At 38.5% G+C, this 25,051-nt stretch overlaps 1 protein-coding gene across 4 annotated transcripts in view; it reads left to right on the top strand.

Annotated features, from left to right (window-relative positions):
* Positions 1–23,952, top strand: part of SLC38A6 (solute carrier family 38 member 6) — a 37,926-nt gene extending 13,974 nt beyond the window's left edge. For 3 of the 4 annotated variants that reach the window (XM_015632003.1, XM_015632005.3, XM_015632007.3), the window contains 11 exons: positions 3,626–3,704; positions 8,143–8,225; positions 8,694–8,752; positions 12,927–12,992; positions 13,189–13,242; positions 14,783–14,862; positions 15,538–15,638; positions 17,670–17,794; positions 18,671–18,815; positions 18,935–19,029; positions 20,108–23,952. In XM_015632003.1, the coding sequence (XP_015487489.1) occupies positions 3,626–3,704; positions 8,143–8,225; positions 8,694–8,752; positions 12,927–12,992; positions 13,189–13,242; positions 14,783–14,862; positions 15,538–15,638; positions 17,670–17,794; positions 18,671–18,815; positions 18,935–19,029; positions 20,108–20,188 (968 nt within the window). In that variant the 3' untranslated portion in view covers positions 20,189–23,952. The remainder of the gene's footprint in view (positions 1–3,625; positions 3,705–8,142; positions 8,226–8,693; positions 8,753–12,926; positions 12,993–13,188; positions 13,243–14,782; positions 14,863–15,537; positions 15,639–17,669; positions 17,795–18,670; positions 18,816–18,934; positions 19,030–20,107) is intronic. The other variant, XM_033515129.1, reaches the window with a different exon arrangement.
* The last annotated feature ends 1,099 nt before the right edge of the window (positions 23,953–25,051 follow it).

The raw sequence follows: 25,051 nt of genomic DNA, 5'->3' as shown, positions 1-25,051 counted from the left end.
GAAATATTAAAACCAGTACCTGCCCTCTCTTCTCCTGTGGGAAGTTTGGAGGGGAGCTTGTTTCCATCTTTGCACAGTGCTTAAAAAGGCAAGACATCTTTATAGGGCTCTAATATGATCATCTACAGTGGTAGATGAGGAAAAGCTAACCAGAAGAGTCAGTCCCTTCAATGAAATGATTTGAAGGGATTTATCACCATAAATTCTATGTTTACTTATAAGTTTATTTTACATTCTCTGACATCCTTGCTGTGGACTTCAGCACTTGGTCTCTTTTTGGATAGGATAATAAGGAAAAGTTACACTTTTCTTCTGCTAACCAAACAGCCACCCACATATTTTAAGTTTGGGTTACCTCAGAAGAGGTGTTTTGGGGACTATTTAAACAACCTTTTCTCAGATAGGGGCACATATGCTCAGTGTTAAGCAATATTGGTAGCACAGCACAGACATTCTGAATAATGTATGCATGCTGTGTGTATTTATAGAGAGGCACAGCTCATGCTGGCACTGCAGGCTGTAGTAATGGAAGTGTAAAGCAATTGTTCTATTTTATATTTTAATAAAACTTTTTTGTTTTTTCTGTCAAAGAGCTAATACCAAGTTTTCAGATGATGGCAAGCTGATAGGTATTTTAAGAGCAATATTTCTTACTGCGTTCAACACAGTGTAAGTCTACAGAATAATAAGCAAATAATTAAGATTTCTGCTGAGTTCTGGTGTGTAAAGGCCTGTTGAGAAGTTCAGAACTGTTCTCCATCAAGTAGCTGTTCGTGCATACTGAAAATTACCTAGAACTAACATAATACATGCAAATTTAGAGCCTGAAAATTAGGAAGTGACCATGTGAAGGACGTAGTTCTAGTTCAGCCCTTGTGGCATTCCCCCTATTGCTGCAGCCTCAGGCTAGGCCATTGCACACGGATTGTTCTGTAGGAAACCTGTGTCCCTCTGCTGGAACAGGAGTCAGTATTTCACAGTGGGGTAAATCAGAGCACAAGGGTGTGCTTTTTGTTGTGTTCACTTGTGTCAGCTTGGTCTCGTGGCTGTGTAATCTCTTCCTTCCGTTGCACATTAAGGCTGCCAAGGAGAGCTGAGGTTTGATTTGTACAACACACCCTGCCATGGCTTCTGGGTGTCAGGGAAGTGAGGTACACATTGGTATTTGGAGCAAAGGGTATGTGACATTTTATCTGTCACATTCCATGCTCTCGATTCCTGACGTAGAAAAAGACTGTCACATTGTTCTAGTTTTCCTTGTTTTAGTTTCGTCTTTAAAAAAACAAACAAACCAACCGTGTTCTGTGCTCACTTTGTAGTGTGTTGCAGTTACACTGTGGTTCATGTCTTCATGCCAAGTAAAGCTACAAGGAGTTGTTTCTCCTGAGGAGAATTAAAATTGTTTGCAAAAGAACTAAATGCAGAATTTGGCTTTTAAAACTGTATTAAGTATGGGCATCCTGCTCAGATGCACAATATTCCGGTCTTGTTTAAGCATATTTAAGAATGTTTTAAGATATAAATAAAATTATTTAATATTCATTATTCATTTTGTAGAACAAACACGAGAATATAAAATATTCTAGTATGTGAGATTGTTTCCCATATGCCCAGAGAGAGGAAGAAAGATGCATACAAATGTTCAGCATGCACCAGTTTCTCAGTACAGGACTGCTCCCTCCTTAGGAGTGGAATTCAGTGAAATAGGACTCCTCAAAAACAAAGAGTGAGCAACAAAGGATAAGCGATCAAGTGATTAGCCAGAGGCTAATAGGAATGCAAGGGCAGAGTGACAGATTGCATATTGGAGGAAATCTGATCTGGAAATTAATTTGAAGGTTTCTGCAGTGGGGACTGCAAAAGAGCTAGTTTGAAATCTTTCTGAAGGACGTAAGTATATGAAAATTCTGACCTGCTTGTGTATAAAGTATCATACAGGAGAGAAGGCTAATGGATAAATAAGGCTGAATTGCAATTTAGAGGAATTTTCCTTTCCCTTCTCCCCCACTTAGTTTTTTTTAAAAATTAGAATGAAATATGCAGCTGCCTGCAACTTAGCATGAAAAATTGGGTTAATTTACTTACAAATTCTAGTGACTTAGAAATACTCATGCTGTAATTTTTCTCTGGTTGAACCTACATTCTGTTGGAGGAGAGTAAATCAGGACAGCAGATAAATACCTCAGCACACACAATCAACAGCTACATGTCACTAAAGATACATAAATATTTGAAAAAAAAACAGAGGTTTTAATTATGAAGAAGTGAATATTATTATTTAGTGACTTACCAAATGGTTTTAATTTAACCTTGTGGTAGGTAGATGTCCGTTTGTATTAATAAAATTCTCCTTCTTTATAGGGACCACCTTACCCTTTCTTCAAAATTTAACAGTAACTTCTGTAGTACAGCAGTGTCTGAGTCCACGTGTCTTTTCCTTTAAGATTCAAAAAATTTGTTTAATAATAAAAACCATACTAACTTATTCAAATGTCAGCTTATGAAAGTTTGCTGGTTTGCCTTTTCAAAATGTATGTTTTAATTGTAAAGGATAAATAAATAGACCGTGGTAAAATTCTAAAGAATTACTGAATACAGAACAGTAAAATTTGAGTAAAACAGATGAATTTTTGTCAGGGATTGAATATAATTAAGCTTTTACTGAGACATTACTTGCTGCTGCAGGATGGAAATTAGTTTCACATAGACTTTGATGCTCATTGAAGCTGTTTGTAAAGCCTGGTTTTTTGAGTAATTCTCTGCTGGTTACATAAAAAAACCTGAACAGTATGTGAAGTTATCAGACTAGTATAAATTGGGATTTAAAAACCCTCTCATGCATTCCTTTGATCACGGTTTTTAGTGAAGGAGAAAACTGGTGCTGTGAAGGAGTTTTTGGATTGCTTTCTGTTGAATAAAATTTAAAAAAATTAATTCCAAGTCAATACTCCTGTAAGAGTAGCTAATAATTTCTCTTCTGCTTTACAGTTCCTGTACAGTTCTTCACTTGTAATTATTGTTGGGATCTTGGTGGTAATGGATTTATCATGAGAAGCAGGGATCTGTCACTGATAAACCTCTTAGCTCTGAGGACCGAACCTTGCAGTATATATAAAAAAAAACCCTTAAAGTCATATACTTGTGTTTGAATTTCTGTCTTATATTTATTTAGTACAACAGCAATTGAACAACTATCAAAACAGAGTCTTTTTAAAACCCTACTGTATTGAGAGAAACAAATATTATTTACTGTCATCATGAATAATGTCTCATAAAGAGGAAGGAGGAGTGCTGCAGCCTTATAGTCTCTCTCTGGCCTGTAGTTCTATATTCCCAGGTAGAAGGGCAGGCCTGTATATTATATTATTTTGCCTTTTAGTCCTTTGGATTATGTTTTCCTTGTTTCAAGACTCACATTGTAAGAGTCTCTTTGGAGGCATTAGCTGACATCAGTGCAATACTTGCAGCTATTTTTAAAGGAAGTATATGAGAAAATAAATTCTGGTTCTGGTGCCGCGGTGTCTCACACGGAGCTGAGATGTTCCAGGCGTAACCCCGCCGGTCCAGCCGTGCTGGCTGAGATGCTGCTGTTCCTCTGCTAAATCTGTCCTGCTTCTGTTTGCAGCCATGTCATCTTATCTGTTAATTGTGAAGTCTGAACTTCCTGGGGCTGTTGCGGGGCTTTTGAGCGGAGCTGAGAGTGGGTAAGGAAAATTGCTTGTGTGTTCTGTGTTCGTTGTGAAGAAAAAAGGGGCTCAGCACTGCTGAAAGAGATGGGTACTGACACTTCTCTGATCTCACAAGTGCAAATAAATAGTCATTTACATGAGTTGTTGGAATATGAAATGTATTTGGCAAGTCTTTTGCAGCACACACGCACTAAGCGTGATTCTTTCCTCATGGCAATTTCCCGTCCTACGACCTTAAAGTCAGTGGCAAAACTCCATCTACAGGAATCTCCCTTCTCTAATATTTTAAAAGGGGGAGCAGGAAGGTACTGGGAGGGAGAGGAGAAGAAACATTTCCACTGCTGTCATGTTTGCACTTCACATAATTCAAAATCACAGTACAAAAAATGGCAGGCATTTATATTGAAATATTTTGTTGTCTTGCTCTAGTAATTGGACTTGTCTTGGGAAAAATGCCAGGTTTCCAGACTTGGTTTATAATTCCTAAAGTTGGCTCCCAGTAAAGAAGTTATTTTTTGCAGTTGAGCTGTAAAGCTGTTTGTAAGGAGTGTGTCCCTCACATTTCCATCGGAACTGTCACAAGAAATCTGAGGCAAACACTGCAGCTTCAGCACTGAAATATCTTGTTTGAGTTGTTCCAGTGTTGCTGTCATTCATAACAGTGTATCTTGGAGTGCATTACTGTTTTTCCAAACTGCTATTTTCAGATGTTTTGAGCTGAAAACTTGCTCTGGATTGAAATGTGGTAAAATTGTCTCAAGGCTGTGTGATGCTTGTATTATTCCTGGATGTGGTGGGTGAATTTTAAGTAGGAAATCAGCTTTCTAAAGGGTACTTTAGTTGATTTTCCATTTTATCACTTACAACTTCTGGATTTTATAATGAGTTTGAAAAGTTAATTGTGTCTGTAATCTTGCTTTCTGTCTTTCTGCCCTCCTGGCCTTCACAGTTTTAGTAGGGTTTTTTGTCAGTTTTCTCTTTTTTCCTAAACTATTACATTTTATGTATATATGTTATTTTTACTCTGCTAATGCATCTCTTCCAGCTATGGAAGTCACCAGCCTTTCATTTGGGTGCTGTAATCTTCTCCTTCAAGCTCATACTTCAACCTCACTCTCCATACACAGTGGTGATGAGCTGCTGCTGTATCTGCTGCATGTGTTCCAATCTGTCCAACCCCAAATTCAGCATCTAACATCTCTTTACAACTGGTTTTAATTTTATGTCAGCTCTCTTTATGCAAAGTGATTTTTCTTTCAGCAAAGATACACTTTGAAACAAACAGCTTAAGAAAACTCCTTTTAGGTAGAAGCTGGAGTTACCCTGTGCTGCTCAAAGGGTTGTTCTGTCTGAAAAAGGCACTGTGAAAACTTCTTCATTAAGGTGCCTGTGGGATAATGCTCCCAACAGCTTTGTCTGTCTGGGTCCTACCTCAGATCTGATGTGAGCTCTCAGACAGGTTACAGTGTTGAATTGCTTGTTACAAATCACCTGAGCTGTTGTAATCCTCAGTCATCTGTCAGCTCTGCCAACACCCACACTTCTTCCTTAGCTGAAATTACAGTTGGAGATGGGAATGAAGTTCAGCTTGGCATTTAGAAAGAGCTGAGATTAGGAATCCTAACCACAGCACCAGTACATAGGTGATTGGCAGCCTGGTCTCATCCAATTTCTGCCTCTGTAAATTTGAGTTCTCATGTAATCAATGTTTATTTTACACAATTTCCCTCCTCTAGTATTTTTTCCTAGCAAATTGTTCAAGTGCAGTGGTCAAGCAGTATTCCAGGAACATGCACATATGCATGCCTACATCTATATTTAATTTCTTTTGCCATATTAATGGCTGTGGTATATCACAATCTTTTGTTTCTGTATATTTTTTTGCAGATATTAAGTGTACATTTTTACTAGCAGACATTTTAAATTGTAGGAAATTGTTCAACAAAAACAGGTAATCAAATACCAAGCCTAAGAAACAACTTATTTATGCAGAGGGCATAAATATTGAATAGTTTGGTTCAACATTTTTACCTGGACCACTTGTTTCCAGATGGGATTGCACAACTGTTCTGTTTTTGTTAAGTCATTATGGCACCTGATACACTTTCATTTGGTGCAGAATTTATCTTAACTGTAGTTAGGATGTATCAAAAGTGTCAGTTAAACTATCTGTGAAAGTATTTTACATGCATAAACCCTTCTGAGCTGCACATTTGGGAAAACCATTTAAAGAACGTTCTGTGCATTAAATTATTTTTATAGATAGAGGTTAGCAGGTGTGCGTGTGTTTGAAAGGCTCAGAGCCAGTCTAACACATCCTCATGCCTTTTTAAAAAACAAAACCATACAATATGAACACTTATTAATATTGAGTGGAGATGTTTTTGTCTGCATAACAAGAATTCCACATAGTTTTGATGACATGAACATAGTTTCAAATGAGGATTGTGTTAAAAAGTTGTAATTTGTGAGCCCTCTGTTAACATTTAATGACCCTGTCAGAGGATGTGATTGATGCAATTAAGTTGTCTTGCTTGTGTGTTGTATAATTGATATGAACTGAGAGTATGATCCTAATTTAGAACATATGAATATCTTGTTCTGTTGAATTCAGGAATGAAATTAAAGCAATTTATAAATGTCTGCTTTTAGTTAAAAAAATGGGGGTGGGAGTAGAAACATCTGCATGCCAAAGCTTTTTCAGCAGAGTCAAGGATTTATATTCTGTATTTCATATTTTGAATGCTTTTATCATAGAGGATTAAATTTACAGATCAGATTGATTTTAAAGGCACTATCAAAATATTTATTCTGCCTTTGGAAAATAAGTGTATTTTTACAGCAGTACTTTGAGGAGAAAATGGACACATTTTCCAATAACCAGTCCACTATGCAATTTGAGGTTTTTTTAAGTATAAAAATTGATATTCCAAAATGAAGCAATGTACAAAATTACTTTTTCTCTTTCATTTCCTCACTGCTGTTTTCCTCTCTGTTCCTCCCCTCACCCAGAAACATTTCTTCATTTACCATAAAGTAACCAAAATAATTTTCTGTCTGTTCTGCTGAGCTTGTGAACCTTGGTGGCAGCTGTGGGTTTGCTGCCTGTTTAGGGTCAGGAGATTTAAACAGGGGTTCCACATCTACACATCATGCATGATCCTTATGTTCTCTGCCATGATGCTGTTCCTCCTAATCTGAACATCCACCAGACTGGAAAGAAAGGAAAAGTTTAAAAATATATGAATGCTAAATAATAACAATGTGAAGAATAAATGCTACAGCAAGAAGCCAATCTTGGCAAAGTTGCTTCTTCACTCTAGCAGTAGCAGACATAACTAATAAGATACTTTTTGAAGAATGATGTATTTTATCTTGTTTTTAATATAGACATTGTCACCTAATGGTTGCTTTGGGTTTGATACAGTGAAGATGCCCTTAACCTTGAAATTTCTCTGTTTACTTACATTACATCTTCTTTTCAAACAAGTGATACAAATGTCTGTCAATGATGTATAGCAGTAGTTAATATACCTGTATGATGATTCTTCTTTAACACAGGTGTTATGGTACTTCCCTCATGATAACTTGAGGTGCTGCCTGTTTATTAGGTGCTAACCATATCCTGGACTAAATAAACTGGAAGGTCAAAAGTCAAGGTGTTTATAGGTGGTAAAGTTGGAGGCTGATGTGCAAGATGTTTATCAGTACAGGATATGGTTATTGCCAAGTCGGGGCAGCCACCCTCAAGATGTTTCTGTTACTTAACAACTTATCCATCTGTGCTTTCCTCACTTCAGAGATGGGATTTTGATGCTTCAAATAGATTTTAAATGTGTGAGGACTTCATGTGCCTCTACAGTGCTTTTTTAATGTGTGTGGTTTTATGTATAAACATTCTACCAAATTTCATCAGCCCAATTTTTATCCCTTCTGTCCTTTACATCTTTCATGGATGTATGCAAGGAAGGGAAGCTCAGCAGTGAGTGGGAAATGATGTTGCTGTTTCTTCAGGTGTGTAAATATGCAGCTCATTGTAATCCAGTTTTAGATACACACTGCTATGTAAGTACTTCTGCTGGAAATCTGTAGAGTATGAAATACCCTTCCCTCTGACCATAGCTGTGAATCAAGGCAGGGATTTGCATATTGTGCTGATGAGAAATATTAATTGGCACACATCAGGCCCCTGACTCATGCAGACACTTGCCTGTGGAACAGTGCTTGCAATGCTGGTTTCTTACAGAATGATGCTCTCCTCCATCATTATCTGTGAGTGCTGTTTTATATCAGTGTAGAAACTATGAGTACAAATTCATGTAAATAGCATGTGAGACAGGAAAATGTTTTCTTCTTGTCCTAGTGTTTGCTTTGTCTAAGATCTCAGTTCTAAATTAAACATATTTTTAGGACTCCTGAGCTTTGTGTCAGTCTTAAATCAAATTTCCAACAGGTCTTGGTACCTCGATGGGAGACTGCTGCTGCTGCTTACTTCAGTCTGCATTGTTTTTCCTCTTGCCCTTCTTCCTAAAATTGGTGAGTAATTAAAGGAGAGAAGCGAATATTATTCTACTTTAGTAGCAATTACAGCTGAAGACTTTAAAACCTTAATGGGTTATTTATTTATTTAAACTGGCGGGGGGGCTGCTGGTGGTGGTGATTACTTAAGTTGTAGTGTGTTCTGCCTTCCAGCCCTGCCTAGTTAACCTATTACTTGGGTTGCAGTAGTATTTTGTCTGCAATACTAAAATAAAATCTTTACAGCAGAACATTAAAGAGCTGCATTTACTTACAGCATGCCATTAGTGGTAAGCCAGTTCTAATTCTGCCCTACAAAACTACATAAATGATCTGTGACAGGCAGTTGGAATGTTGTTATTCTGAGTCCTAAGCCCCAGATACCAAGCACTGTAATAGAAAACATGCCTAAAATGTAAAGCTTTAGCTGTACATTAGGATCACTTTCCTTATAAATTCTCTTTTATTTTTACTGTTATTTTACAGGCTTTCTTGGCTACACAAGTAGTTTATCATTTTTCTTTACGGTGTACTTTACTCTTGTGGTAAGTTAAAAATCTCTGCACAGTTTACCTTTTTTTTTCCTTATTGTTTGAATGTTTTCATAGGCCTGTTTTGAAATTAATTGTCTTCCCCTCCCCCTCAATTTTTTATGTGAAATTTAGCATTTTCTTCAAGTTCAGTATGTGCTTGCTTGGACAGATTGCGTTTGTTTTGCTGAGGCTGGGAAATGTGTATGAACTTCCAAGCATGTGAAAAGATTTAAAATAATTATATTTTGGGCTGGTAAATATAACAATTCTTTTTTTTTTTTTTGCTGATGGTGCAGCAAAGGGAGCTGGCACATATATTTGTGTTTCGCTACTAGCAGAGGAATGGAATTCTGTTTTCTTAACTTCTAACTATTACTTACTACAACTAGTGCAGCAGAAAATTTAATATACTCCAAAATAAATTAAATTTACATGTATAATGGAGTGACAGAGTTCAGAAAAAGGCAAAGAAAACTAGAACTTCATTAAGGCAGTTTACAGGATTCATTAATACGTCAATGACCTTATTCTCCTTTCCAGCTGAAAGGAAAAGTTCTTTTCTCTGAGCCATATGGGGGTTTTTGACCCTGATGTTCACCCTCTCAAGGCCCCTGTGAGGTAGATGTTTCCAAATATCAAAAGTGAGACCTGCTAGGCAGATCTAAGAGAGAAAATTTGCCTTTAAGTTGCACTTTTTTTCTTTTTTACAGGCATATGTGTAATATGTGCTACAACTGAGCTACTCTCACTCTGTCATCTATTTGAATCTTATTTGGGAGCCTGGCAAAAATGTTCCCCCTCTGCCCTGTCATTCTGGCTTGCATTGACTTGCATTTAATACCTGTTTTACAAAGGGATAAACAGAGTTGAAGGCAAGTTGAACAAACATGCCATCCAGGAGACCAAGGCAATCCATTAGGAACTAAACCATGTGATAAAACCAAACTTCAAAGCTGTCAAAACATCTCCCTAGGGTATCCCTGGAGAGCTGCAGTGTTTGTAGGACCTTGGGAAGTATTCTTCTTAAGCTGAACACTGAGAAGCAGCCACAGCTTCTCCAGAGTTAATGGAAATTCATTTGTAATATTTATAAATTACCTTAACTTTTGACCTCTCTCCTAAAATTTATCTTTAAAAGAAAAAAAAAATTGGAAAAAAGAAGGTAAAGAAAAGCACTAGCTATAATGCTGACATAGGCCTTTGGCTGAAGCAAGTTGCAAGGCTTTTAAAACCTGTTCAGCTCCTGGATTTCAAAGGGAATGTGTATGGATCTCTGAGGAAAGCTGCTGTAATGGGTGGATGCATTTGAAAACAACTTCAGTCTCTGAAAAAGCAAATGTGTAAGTAAGAGTTGTGTGCAGCCATGCCAAGTTGGGATGAGTTAAACTAGATTTTAGTTTGTGATTCTCTATCAAAAAAGTGGGTAGAAAGTGCTAATGAAGGAGTACAGACTGCTGGATTTTTTATGAAATGGTTAAGTTTGAGTGCTTACTCTTTCTTGTTAAATGGCAAAGCAGCAGCCACAGTAAATCTAACTCAGGTCAAAATTTTTAAAAGCCGTTACAGATATTTCCAGAAAACCAATACTCTTGACAGAATATTCCCTTTGACTTGTTCAGGCCCTGAAAGTCAAAGGCATTAAATGTGGTTTAGTTTTCATATCTAATTGCTTTGAAGTGGGTGATATGTGCTGTTGAAATGGTGTTTTAGTTTGCACACTGTTAATTTCTGTGTGGCAGATATGTTTTAATTTGTTCCAGAAGAGAACTGTGTTAGTCATATGGAAGTGATATAATTATATTTTGCATATACAGTAATTCTGTGCCTTTTCAAGTGCACACCATCTGTTCAGCTTTTTGCCAGCAAGCCACAATTTTACTGCAGCCTGCAGAAAAGAGACGTCTTGGTCAGTCTGGTCAGGGAGTGCACTGAGCAAAGGCCTGGAGACTTCTTTGTTCTGGGTCTCAAATGTCCTCTCTGTGCCTCAATAGCTCTTCCTTTAAAGCCAAAAAACTGGTTCTAGGCTTTACTTGCAAAAATACTGCAAACAGTGAGATGAGCTGATCTAGGAGAAAAACAAGTGTGTGTAACTATTAATTCAAAGCCAGATTCTCTGAGGTCCTGAGCACTTTTGTTGCTCAGTTGTTGAATATTTCCCTGACTTGAATACTCAGGGAAAAGAAATTTTTTTTATCATTACCTCCCCTCTTGCTCTATTAAATATTGGTGAAGCCTAAAGACAGGCTTGTATTTTTTCTGTGTGTGTGGAGACAGCATTATTGGTAGCTTGTTCAGCAGAGGTGTTAATGATTGCTGATGGTGTTTATCTAAATCTCTTGTTTATATTCCCAGAACAAAACATGTTGCAGATTGGGAACCTGCCATATGCAATGAATGATGTTTTGCACAGACAGCCCCTTTGCTGAGTGCTGTCAGTACTGCTGGAATAAAGGCATTCTTCTTTTCCCTCTGCAGGATAGCAAAAATCACTGAGACTATTAGAACACTTTATCTTTACCAGTGTTTTTGGTAGTGGCTTAAAATACCCTTTCTCCACTATAATCTCCCTTGATTTTTAAGTACTTTTCACTTAAAACCAAACATTTGTTACACTCAAAAGAATGTTTAAATTAAATAGGCTTAAAGTTCTAGAGGAGGGTTGTGGTGCCTGCACAACTGTTCAGCTCACTGGGCTGTGCTGCCAGCTTAAAAATCCTTTCCTGTTGGGGAAACTCATTAGATTTCAACCCAAATACATTTGAATAATTAAACAGGTGGGAAAATATAAATACAGATCTTTTAAATGCACCTAGTACATTTTATTTTGTCTTCTTTTATTTCCACTTCAGTCTGCTCTTAATCTGTCTTACATTTATTTTAGAAAAATGTTCTCCAGCCTTTTATGTTTGGCTTGTCTGCTCCTCCCTCTGCAATGTTTATAAATATCTTTGCTCTTTAGCTTGCAGGAAAACTTCCCCTCACCACTGCCAGGCACATTTTACTTTCCCCAACCTTGCCCTCCAGCTCCATGCCCCTTTGCAGTGCCTATTCCAGCTTTAGACTGGAGTGGGGGAGTTCCCACAAAGCTGACTGCTTTGGAGCCTTCAAAGCCTTCCTCTGTCTGGGTGCCTTTAAATACAACCCAGGCCCAAATAATATTTTAGTGTTTGGTGTTTGCAGGCTGCTGTTGAGCAGGCTCCCACCTAGTTCCATACCTAGAGTGAGCTGCTCTTGTGCAGTTTAAAATGTGTTACTGCCACGGTGCACTCAGCCTGCCCTGTACCCACAGTTTTCTTTCCCCACATTTTGGCCAGAGGTAACATTTGTTTGCCTCTCCTGGCACTGGTGACAAGAGGGAGCATCTAATCCTCTGGGAAACACCACTTGGCAGCATGCAAAGCACAGTTCTCCGAGCCAGGAGAAGAGCTCCCTTGCATGTTATTCTTCTCGTGAATCTGAGTCTTTAATTAAGTTTTTAATTATTTGCTCTAGGCTTCAAAAGAATTATAACCTCTAAAGCCAGGCAACTACAATAGGAAATTAATTAGGGTGAGGAGAGCAATGCAACTATCATTTTAAACTGGGCTCCTGAAAAAGGAGGTAACATTTCTTAGTTTAATTTCCCTTTGATTTTCAGCCCTGTTACTTGGCAGTCCCTAAACCAGCAGGGTGTAGCTGAAGGCCCAATGACATTCTGGGACAATAATTGCATTTATTGTTTTTCCTTTGCTTTCTAGTCCAAACCATATGTTTCTGCCTTTTAAGATTAGCCCTAGGCTCTGCTCTATCTCTGTTGAGGGCTTGTGTGCTCCGGGCGCGAGCCTGGGATCGCTAACGCAGCAGCAATTCCGGCCGGGAGGCCCTTGGTGTGGAGCCCAGGGAGAGTGGCTGGGGAGTGCTGGTTGTATTTCAGCTCATGTCAGAGCCCATTGCAGTGCCCCACCTCCAGATCCCTGGGCCATAAGGCTGCCAGCTGTGCAGGGTGAGCAGCTGGGTGGAATGGCACTGACAGGCTTTTCTGTCCAGTCTCCTTCTGGTGGCCTGTCTGCCAGGCAGGCCTGGTAATTTACTGGGGGTGTAGCTCCCTGCTGTGTGTTCCAACAGGCTGATACTTCAGCTATGTGTATCTAAATTGAAAACTGATTTTTAGGATATCATTCATACATGAAATACTCTGTCTCTGCAGGTTATGATTAAAAAATGGTCGATCCCTTGTCCTCTACCTCTGAGTAGTGCCATAGAGACTTTACAGGTAAAGTGCATGCTGGTTTGAAGTTCTAATTTTACTAGTAAACTCTAATGCTTTTTTTACATTAACACTTTCAGAATGGCTTGCAATTTAAATTCCTTCTTTTATTAATCATCACAATCTGAAAAGTTTCATGTCTGTGGTTTGGGCTTATTCTTTCATTATGCCTTTTTTTCTTTTTTTCATTTATGTTTTGCAGGTTTCCAATTCTACTGGGGATTGTAAAGCAAAGCTCTTTCATCTTTCAAAAGAGGTAATCTCTATTAACAATACACAAACTTAAAGGGGGGTGGTGGTTTTTAAAAAATTGGGGTTTAAACCTTACCTAGGGTAAGCTGTCCTTGTGTAAAACTCGTTATGGGCTGCTGAAATATTTTCTGTACCTGCTGCCAAGTGTTATCCAGTCTCACTTTTTTTTTTTTTTTTTTTTTTTTTTTTTTTTTTTTTTTTTTTNGTATGAGAGCTGACTGTCCAAGTTAGCATTTATGAAAATATTTTGGAAATATGACCAAAGAAGAAAGTATAACAGATGAAGCAGTGGTCAGCCTTATCATGTAATCAGATCAAGCCAACTTAATGTGCCCTCAGCTGGAAGTTGGTGCTACTTGGCTGTGTGCTCTTAGTTCCTAGCAGGGTTGAGCACTGACACTGCCTGGACCTAACCTTAGTTTTCCCTTACCTGAAGTGGATTCTTCAGGCCTGATGCAATCTTGTGCATCTGTTGGGTGCCAGCTCTGGTATTTGTTAGTTAATGTGACATTTAAGTCAAGTAACCACCCATTAAAACTTGCAGGAGATGCCATGTAGAGCCCTGGTCTCTGTGGGGTGAAAACAAAAGGAAAAAGGTTAATCTGGGATAGCCCTGTAGTGAGATTTAGGATGGATGTGGCAGCATTTGTCTGAAAAAACAAAAGTCCATCCTACTTCCCCCAAGAAAAAGGGAAAGAAAAAAAAAAAAAAAAAGGCTTGGGCAATGCAAACATCAGACAAATGTTACCTGTAGATCAAAGAAAAAATGGTGCTTTGACCAGAATGTCAACTGTGAGATTCTGACCTTTTGTGCTTTAAAGAATCTTGGGACTCATCTCTGCTTCTTTTTTTAAAATTAGCTTTATCAATAAAAAGTGGCATATCTTTACCAGTGCAGGCCTGCTTATTTCAGCACAAAAGTGTTTGTAGTAGTTCATCTTATTCTACTTGGCAATTACAGTAAGCTGTACTAGATGACTCATCTCTTTTATTACAGATTTTTAGAATAATACACCACTAATTGTGTGGCTGCATCTTTAATTACATAACTGTCTTAAAATTTAAGATGCCAAAGCATGTTATATTTTCTGTTTTATCCAAATTTTTCTGAAGGAGTAATGCAATAGTGAGGTCAGGGTGAAGGAATCAGTAATTTGATAGATAGCCATGGATATTAGAATTTGGAAAACTTCTTAGAGAATTTCACAAATGATACATTGGCTCTGGGACACATCCTGCTCTTTCTACATAAGTACTTGGCTTCAGTATTGTCAAAAAAGAATCTTCCAGTTTTTGGCTTATAGGCAGCATGACTTCTGATGATGAAACTGAGCTATGTCCACTTGAACTTACATGACTTGAAAAGGTTGAATTTTTGTGAACTGATTCAGAGACACAGTTTCTGCCTTGTGAAGATTTATCTCAAAGTATTCATCTGGAAGTATTTCCACTGACTTCCAACACTTGAACTGAATTCTGAGTTCATACAGATACTTTTCCAACCAGTAATAACAGCAAGCAACTTACAAGATGTTTTCTTTCAGAGCGCTTATGCAATACCAACCATGGCCTTCTCTTTCCTGTGCCATACCTCAGTCTTGCCAATCTATTGTGAGCTCCAAAGGTAATGTATGAACACATGCAATATTGAAATATAATTATAACCATTCTTTGCAATATTTTCCCCAAATTTATCCAGAGTAATTTTTGTTTTTAAGTCAGTGCCATAAAACACTGCATAATGAGGAGCTTTCATGGTTTTGGGAAATGTAGTTTTAGTCTGTACTGGCTTTTTCTCTCTTAGAGGGGAGAAAAGTAGCAAATGAGGTTCCATCATCAATGTCAAGATATTGTCCTGCCCTGGACAATTGGGGGAAAAAAAAGGTCATTTGCTAAGGTCCTTTAATAGTCAGTTTTTATTGCAGTAACTGAATCTGCATTTGGCAATATCTGATCCAGTGAGGGTTTTTGACAGATTCTGTTCCTGGCTCTGAATAGGCATCATCCTGTGTAAATCCCAATTTTCTTTTAAAAGAAACACTGGGATGTCTGAATTCCATACAAGATGGTGTCAGTGTTAAATTGTCTGCTTGAAAAGTGTCCTTTTAATTACCAGATTAAAAATACTTTTAAACCCCCTAAATATCAGTGAGAGCACAGACCTCAGCAAATGCTCAGTAGCCTTAAATTAGGCCAGTACTTCCTTATGAAAGGCAAGGTACTATATAGATTGTGCTGTGTTTAATCATCCTCAATACAGATAAAACAACACTGATTTCCTTTTCTTTTTCCATTTTAGTCCATCCAAAAGGAGAATGCAGAAAGTAACTGTCACAGGAATTGGTCTGAGTTTCCTAATTTACTTCATGTCTGCTCTCTTTGGGTACCTGACATTTTATGGTAAGAGTATTCTTCAAATATTCCTTAGAACAAAGGTTAATGATAAATGGTAAATGTCTTCTGCTTGGGATGCTTCAAGCTTTAGTACACTTGAACCCTCAGATTTTAAAAAATCAAAAGGATAGGCTTTGAGCTGGGTTTTCCAGCACATGCTTCTGGTCTTGCATGCAGTTCCTGAGCCAGAAACGTGTCTGTTTGATACATGAACTGAACCAAGAAGTGCATATTCCTTAGAAATGTTGATATTTGATGAAGTAGCTGTACCTTTTTGTAACCAATCAGAAGAGTGGGTGGGGTATCACACTTGGCCTACCAAATTCTACAGGCATTTTCATTTGCTGTAGAGTTTAGGTGACAGTGTGCTGCAGTACCAATTTAATTACTTTACATTTGCACTTGTAAATACTTCTGGGTACAGATTTTTAGTAGAGTTTAAACATAGATGACTTCTGTCTGGCATTCTTGTACTTCCCAAGTGCACAGAAAGGTTTCAGACCCCTTATCTACACAGTAGCCTTTTTTTAAAGGTCCATCACAGCCCTGGCAGAGGTAGGTGATTGTCTCTTTCATTCAGCAATGATAACACAACTGGTTTATTAAATTTCCTCTACTTGCTGATTCTGTTGTAGTTTCATACCAGTGCTGTCACATAAATTCATCGCAGTCATTCATGAGGATCCTTCTGAAAACTCATTATTATGAGATGATCACATGCTAATCTTCATTGATTGGAATGAATAAAAATTCTTACGGGAGGCTGTAAGGCAGCAAGATGAAAGTTCTGATTAGGATTTTCTCTCCTTTCAAGTGTTTTATAATTCTTGATTGGGAGGATGAGATGGTGGCTGACAAAACACCATGAATATTGGCTTTCAGCATCTAATAGTTCCAGGTTTTTAGGGACTTTTGTACTTTTTACCCCCAAGTGTAAGCATGTCTGAAAATATTCCCTGAAACCTTAGAAAAATTATATGGGGGTGGGGTGGTGGTCTCAAAGGCCCTAATAGTCTACTGGCCACTACTGCTGTTTCCTGACTGTCTCCATGAGGTTTGTTGGAGAATATAAATTTAAGTGCAGCTCAGAGAGGTTCAGTAGGCAGTGCAGGGTAATCATCTGTCCAGATGAAATCTTAATAAGAAGGGGGGGGGAAAAAAAGAGGAAAGAAAAATAGTCCTGGAAGCCATCCCAGTTCCTGTTACCTTTACTGCAATGATTTCTTTGGGACCAGACCCTGTCTTGACTGAGGACTTTCAGTCTGTTTCACTGGGAATGCTTTTGGTTTTCTGCAGGCTTGATTTCTTTTAGTAACTTTAAGACTCAGGAGCCTGAAATGCTGGAATCAAGAGTGGATGTCTCTGTAAGAGAATTGTTTTGTTTGGTTGGTTTGGTTTTTTTCCCCTTGGAAGCTGCTTCTCCTTTTCACTTTTTGGTTGTCTTGTTTAATTAACTTACTTCTTTAAACAGAGAAAGTCTGTTCTCTGTTCCTAAAACACCAGTCTGAGAAAATGTAAAACATTTTATTTTAAATTGGAAACAAAAGAAGAGTTTCCTCTTTGAAATGAGGCATGTTTCATCTCTCTGTGGTTCAGATGGTTTCTTCTGTTTTCTGTGAATTTTAAATTTCACAGGATGACCAGACTTTGAAAATTTCAGTCCATCTGAAGTCCGAAAAAGCAGAGTTAAGATTTTAAAAAAAAAAAAATAAAAAAATCAGGGTATCAGACCAATCTCAGTGCTCTGAGTTTTGCTGTTAAATTTCCTATTTTCTTTTATTTATGCTGTTTCCTTCATGTTTGTGTCTTTTCTTTAGGCATCTTTTGCTTCAGCAGAGGCTCTGCCTGGTCTTGCCTCCTGAAGTTTCTCATTTCCCTGAAGTTTTTGCATCCTAGTGTATCAGTAATGCCAGAGTGTATCTGTGTCCCCCAAGCAGATGGATTCATTTGAATCTCACCTTAATATTCCTTGCTAATTGCCTTTGCTTTCCAGTGATTAAGAAAGCAATTAATTTGTCTTAATTAATTTATTTTCAGACAGAGTGGACTCTGAATTGCTACAAGGTTACTCCAGGTACCTGCCCCATGATACCATCATCATGACTGTGAGAGCAGCCATTCTGTTTGCTGTGCTCCTGACAGTCCCTCTAATCCATTTCCCAGTGAGTATTCCTGAGAGCTCTGGAGCTGGCAGTGAGCACTGGTCACTAATGTTTTGCAGACTGCAATTCTTGAGTCACATCTAGTCTTGTGTATCTTATTCACTTGTCAAGTGATTGATCAAAGACCACATATTTGCATATGTTCCATGAAAGCTCCAAAATAACAACTAACCACTAAGCTAATTTGTGCTCTTGAGACAGATTTCAGATTAAAACTAGCCCACAGCATTGTTTTTAATTTAGAGAATTCAGAACTTCCAAAGTTTATTTAGTTTGATTTTTTTTTCTCTTAAATTGAGTTTTGCTGACTTGGTTTTTCCTTTCTACATGCACGCACCCACACACAAACACACTTATACTTGAAACTCAATTTAGTTGTAAATTAAAAACACATACAGACCTATTTCACAAAAAAAACCCCAAAACCCTAGTTTGGCTTATCAATACTGTGGTAGAATTGAAATTCATTCATTTAGGACCAAAAATTGTGCAGGCAAAACTCTGTGTATGGAAGCACTGTATAGATTATGTATCTGTTGGCAACATGCTGACATTTGCTACCAGGCATTTTCAAAGAAACAAAGCACTATCCCCCAGGCCTTCTTTTGTCTCTCCAAAAAAGGAAAGGACCAGTAATTTCTTAAGACTAATGGCCACGTGATAAATCTTGCTTTAATACAGTAATAAATTACATTCTACACTACAGAAAGACAAAGCATTAAACTATTACTAAGCTTCTGGCATTTTGATTTTTAAAAGGTTCTTTCACATCTGGAATGATGTAATTCTTAAGGTTATGAAATTGAGATAAGATCAAAAAATATGTGTGTGTCTGTATGTATTTACCCACACAATGTTTGTCTTTGTATTGTGTAGGCAAGGAAAGCTGTGTTGATGGTATTTTTCTCTCATATTCCTGGGTCGTGGATTTGCCATATCCTTGTCACCTTAACACTGAATGCAGTTGTTGTTCTGTTTGCAATGTACGTGCCAGACATTAAAAATGTATTTGGAGTGGTTGGTAAGTTCTTGTGGTGGTTGGTTTTCTTGGTTTTTATTTTAACTTCAAGAAATTCGTATATGATTCTGCAATGTACTTCAGTCTTCTCTAAACAAAATCTTACTTTCTGGTTTTTAAAGGCTCAACCACATCAACATGCCTGCTTTTTGTATATCCTGGACTATTTTATCTTAAACTTAACAGAGAGGACTTTATATCACCACAGAAACTTGGGGTATGTTTTCTATTTTTTCATTTGCACTAATAATATTTAAACAGGCTCATTTTGAATGCATTTTAATACACAGTGGAGCACACAATGTGAGGGGCAGAGCTCTTGTTTTCATTGCAGCTCACAAAATCTCTGAGCATTTTCTTTCATCCTTCCTGGTAGCTCTGGTCTTTCTGAAACTCCTTCTTCACCAGAGGTTTTTGGCAGGCAGTGTGTCCAAGTACTGGACCATTGATCTGAGTATGTGCTTTTCTCTATAGTTTTCAGATGTTGACTTTTAATCCAGTTTCTGCTCAGTTTTTTCCTGTTTTGTGCTTGTTTTCTATAAAAGACTTTGTAAATTTCTTTTTTCTTTCTTTTTTTTTTTCTCTTCCTTTTTGCATTTTTTTTTCTCCTCTTTGTGATTTCTCTTTTGTTGTAGTAGGTTAAGATCTGTGTTGGAGTTTGTGCAGGAGCCTGCTTTTTGCACTGCAACTAAGTGTCTTCATTTTAACCATTGCTCAGTGGAGTAGCTTCATGGCAGTGGCCAAAATGCTGACAAGCTGTTTATACATACTCTTTTTGCCATTCTTATGATTCATGGGGCTGCTCTTGTATTGACAAAACAGGGAATCTGAAAGAAAATCTAATAATGATGCCCTCTGACTGTCTAAAGTCATGACTGGTTCCAGCAGATTTGGGGGCTTGTTATAAATCAGCAAGCAAGTTCTTGAACTGCAGTTTTGTTATCATCTGACTATTCAAAAATGTAAGAAATCCATTGTAATTTTAATTGTATTTTGAGTAAAATATGAATCAGTTTCTCAATTTGTTTAGAGTTGTAAAGGGCAAATTATTTTTTGTGCAGCTGAATAGTGTGAGCAGGGAAACCAGACTGTTCCAGGAGCTCCCAGTGAAACTCCCAGGCTTGGTTTAGCTTCCCACTAAGCAGATACTTTGTGTTTGAAGACTGAGTAATTTGAAACATTACAGATAATTTTAAGATACTATTTATACCTGTTCTTTTGGACTCTCATAAGCCTTGGACATGTAAAATGCTTCTTTCATCAGAACATTAATGTTTGCTTTTCTTTCTTCACAGGCATGTGCCTTGGTTATTTTTGGCATTTGTCTTGGCCTTCTCAGTTTGGTTCTAATAATTTTCAATTGGGTTGCTCAATAACAGCTATTGGCACTGTCTGAACTGAGCTTCAGGAGGACAGCAAGAACCAGAGAGGTGCCAACACTGCTGCAATGAGTGCTGGGCATCCTAAAGGAACACTGACCAAAGCAGCCAGTGGAAGAAGTAATGCTCTTTTCAGCTCCATTACTGGTGGTCCTTCTTTAATTTTGAGTCACTCTCTTCAGTTACTGGACAATTCTTCTTTGCCATTCTAAAATATGACTTTTTGATGATGTAAAAATGACAGATAAAAAGGTCTTGAGAATATCTGCAATGCAAAAATGGTTTAGGTCACATGGTGAACAAAGCAGAAACTTGAAATAACTTGTCCTTTCAAGACAGCAAGGTGAATAGACATTACATCAGTCTTTTTCTGCATAATGTGACATATACACATAAGATAATGCACATTGTCCTAATCCTTGAAAGACTGCTGTTGCTTAATTTCCAAAATTTCAGCCAGTTCACATTAAGAACTTGTTGATTCCAAGTGTTTACCTTAATTTATCCTAAGATGGATCCAGAGACCAACTGCCTTAGCTCAGTTTAATGGGCATGTCATGATAATATTTGTTAATTGTTTTTTAAAATACAGTTTTTCTATATCAGCACACTTGAATCATCCTGATGTAATTTTCAAATTAACAAGCTTTGCCCATCAAGCATAATAGCTTTTAGTAGCATTTCATTTTGGTGTTTTCATTTTGCAGTTAATAATAGTAAATTTTTCAGTTTATATCTCCTTTTGAGTAGTACTCAAAGTACCTCAGTATTCCTCCAAGTGACTATTCTCTTTTTCTCTCTTCCCATTTTTACAAATGTTTCAGGTTTGAACTAAAGTGGTTCTATATTTTATGTTCTTTTCTCTGTCAGAGAAGATTTGGTCTTAGAAGATGAAAATCTCCATCAGCTGAAAACAAGGGGAAATTTTATTTTTATGGAACCCTAATTTTACCTCAGATGTCTATGAACTTCTATGTAGTCTTTTATTATTCCTTTTTTTTTAGCTCCCTGAATGAGAATGCAGTTTTCAACACCAACAGGGCTTTTTTTGAGATGGTCTTGGGTACCCACAAGAAAAGTTCCATATTTTAGTAGATTGAAAGCAGTGGCTGAGACCAAGGCGAGGTTTTTAGCATTTGCTTCTATCAGGTGGGATCTGATGGCCCTAAAGTGGCCTTATCTCTTCAGAGATTTCATGCCCTAGGGAAGCAAAGGCTGACTGAATGTGCTTGATCCTCTCCTGTCTAAAGGGGAGAAACAGCAAATAGCAGAGCTGGAATCACCTTCTCTAGTCCTGAGCTGACAGACCAGGATTTCTCATGCCAGCAGGTCAGTTGGCTCTCTCAGAAGTTACTTTTCAGTTTTGATGGATGGTCTGAAAGCACCCAGGTGGTGCAGGTTAGTACTGCTTCAGAAATCATTTTTGCTTGGAATTATCCTTCTGCCTAGGAGTTTAATTTTGATACAAACACATGTGGTGAAACCTGGGAACTAACTCAGAAACTTGGTAGAAAAAGATCCCTGGAAAAGACTGCAGTTATTTTTATAATAAAGTTTCTAGCAGAGGTTTCTTGACTTCAGGTGAGCCATGTGATAGTTCAGCAGCACCAGAAACACCACATCCACTCCTGGCTAGGAGTTCCCAGCCTCTCCTGTGGCACTGGCAGTGGCTCCTGTCAGCAGCTCCTGTCAGCATGGTTACCCTGCAGAAAACCAATGTGACCACAAGATGTAATGTTATCTGCTTAAAAGATGAACTTGCGTTTATTTTTCCAATTTAAACTCCTGCTAACCAGGTGTAGGTGCCTTCCTGCCTGTGGCTGCTCTCTGATAGCTGAGTCTCAAAGACTTTGTTACATTGCAAGGATTCAGATGCTCATGGAATCTCTGGCACTGCTGTAGAAATAAATATATATATTGTGAAAGTGTACCTTGAGTCAGCACTGACAGCTGCATATCAGGAAGTGATTTTCTGCCTGACTGAACCAAAACTTCTTTGTAAAACAGGAGACCTTACACTGATCAGAATTAACTCAGGGATTTTTTGTCAGACACTAGAATTTAGGGAGTGTATTTATTAGAAATTTTATGGAAATTGTTTCTCATTTATTATCTGCTCTTGTAACATACTGTTGAGTAGTACTGGCAGGTCATTACTGCAGTCACTTTTATTTTAAACTGTAACCAATAATGTTTAAGTCTGAACACTTAGATTATCTGTGAGGGGACAGAAAGTTGGCAAAGCTTTGCTAAGCTTTTGCTCTTCCCTCCTTTCCCTGGAAAAGCTGACTCTTCCTGTGCACTGTAATGCTCTGTTGCCCTCAGGCTGTTTGGTTTGTGTGCATCATCTTGAAAATGTGACTGCAAAAATACCTGAAATACAGTGTTAATTTTACAGTGGATTCCTGTGGTGCTGCAGAAATCACTACAGTATTGTTTTTAATCCTTGGGTATTATCCTAACTAGCCTGGCTATAGACTGACTCTCCTGATAAGTAGACTTTGGAATGATGAATTCCAGTGTATGAAGTAAATACTTGATGAGGATGAATGGAAGCAATTCACAGCTCTGCTGAGCTCTATTATTACATTTTGGCTGTGGTGCAGAAAGGAGAGCACAGGGGTTTACAGAATGTCTGTTACCTTTCATCTGAAAAAGAGCTAGAAAAGCTGCTAGTTCAGAGTTTCTGTAGTTCATAACTTAAAATATGGAGGGAGGAAGAGAGGGGCAGAAAAAGAATTTTTATTCTCAAATTTAGAAGGTATGAGTGTTGTCCACAATGAAAAAACAGAATAATTTATCCTTCTCATCTCCCATGGCTGTGCTGCACATTGTGTCTCTCAAGGGTTTTTCTACAATTGTGCACTTCCATGAAGTTTTTGAACAGAAGAGGCCTCCAGTCTGAAACAGTTCATTTAAATGCTGACAAATATTTTCTTCATTATTCTTGCATACAGATATTTTTTCTTCCAAATTTTCAGATTTATGAATTTCAGTGATTCTACTTTATTGCCTGTCATCAGCATTTTCCAGCCTTCTTCACTGAAGACTTGACAGGAGCGGATGAAGGGACCCACAGCATTTCTGAACTCACTTGGAAAGGTTCCCTTTTCCCCAGTTGAGCAGGAAGAACAATGTGAGAGATGAAAATTAATTGGTGTACTTTGATTTATTTTCTCTTTTTCTCCTATTTCCATTCCTTGTCCATTTGGAGGCTGCTCAAGTTTCAGCTGGACTGTGGTAAGCTGGGTGTGAAGAGTGGTTTTTGTAACCAGCCTGGCAGGAAGGAGACTGCCAAACAAGAGTGCTCAAAACTAGGATTATTGTAGAACTCCTTTCCTAGTTAGATTTAATTTAACACTTTACCTGAAATCATTGTTTTCCAGTTGATTTTGATATTGAGACTGTTCATTGTAGCTGCTCTCCATACAAAGAAACCTTTGGACATGTTTACTCTTAACTGCCAGTGGGAGAGAATTTTCAGTATTATAAAAGTGCTGTGTAATTTCTGCTGTTTGTGGTGGTGGTCTTGGTATTTGTGTGCTTCAGCAGTGTTCACTCAGCCATGCTTCATGTGGAAATGGAATTCCCAAAAGAAATTAATAATGCTCTGGATGAAAAAATTGCCCAGCTTATGTCAAAGCTGTGTGTTGTACGACAGATTTTCTGAGTTCTTTTTGCCTCAAGATCATTGTGGAACAACCAGGGCATGTTCCAAAAAATGACCAGCAAGAAATAAATAACAGTTTACTCTCTCTCTACACAGTTGTGTGTGATCCCCACTCTTGTGCAGGTGATGTTCTGCCGCACTTCCTGAAATGTTCCCAGCTGCCCCTCCTGGGCCAGTCTGCTCCCAGTGATGGATTTTACTCTTTGGACTGTGCTCTCCAAAACACCAGGATGCAAAAAAAAATGAGAAATGCAGTTATTGTCCTCCCAGGAATTGGTTCATGGACAGCAAACCTGCTTCTTCTGCGCTGATCTGGTCCCCCCTGTGAACAGGAACCAACAGAGTTTATCTCAGGGGCTGTGCCTGCACAGCTCTGTGCCAGCACTGCCTCTGGGATGTGGGGAAAGGGTGGGCAGCTGGCCTGGCAGTGCATAATGGGGTGAGAAACTGCTCTTGGAGACCCTTTGGGAAGGGCCTTCTTGCTCAGCAAGGTGAGGGTCAGTCATGGGGAGCAGGCCATTTCCCTAGGGGCAGCAGCAGAGGAGCAGTGGCTGGCCAGGAGGAGCTCTGAAGTGTGGATGTGCTTTGTGGCTGTAAGTCACCGTGCTCTCCAATAGCTGTGTCCTGTGAGTGCAGCTCCAAGCACTTTGCAAGGTCCAAGGCAGTCCTGACTATAAGCAAACATGGAAAAAACGCTCATTATTGTGCTGCTGGCTTGATTCCAGAGCTGTAGGAACACTCACACACCTGGATACGAATATCAGCAACTACTTAACGCTGCTAGCCCCAAGTGGAACTGGCACCAAAGAGCACAAATCCCAGCATTTTCATTGCAGTGCAGAATTCTGTCCTGTGCTGCTCTGGCTGTTTTGCTGCTGAGTGTGTCCTGTCCTTGCTCAGCCTTTCTCCTGCCCCCAGCATCCCTGCTTGTTCTCAGGGCAGCCGCACGACGCCAGGCAGCAGCTCCCGGCACCTGGTTTGAATTTAGAGCTCGTTTGCACATGATGTCACACTTTCATTGTCAGCCCAGCCAAGGTCAGGACAGTTCATTTTGGGAAGGTTTGCACTGAGCCTTTACATTGCTGCCATTAATACCTTCCCCACCTGATTTACGTTTCAGATTTCAGGCATGATTTAATCGAAGTCACCAGGTATCTGCAATGAACGGGGAGGTTGGTGCAGTGCCTGAT

Source organism: Parus major, chromosome 5, assembly GCF_001522545.3.
Source record: "Parus major isolate Abel chromosome 5, Parus_major1.1, whole genome shotgun sequence".
NCBI classification, from domain to species: domain Eukaryota; kingdom Metazoa; phylum Chordata; class Aves; order Passeriformes; family Paridae; genus Parus; species Parus major.
The sequence above is the reverse complement of the archived record's forward strand: the minus strand, read 5'-3'. Positions and strand labels throughout refer to the sequence as shown.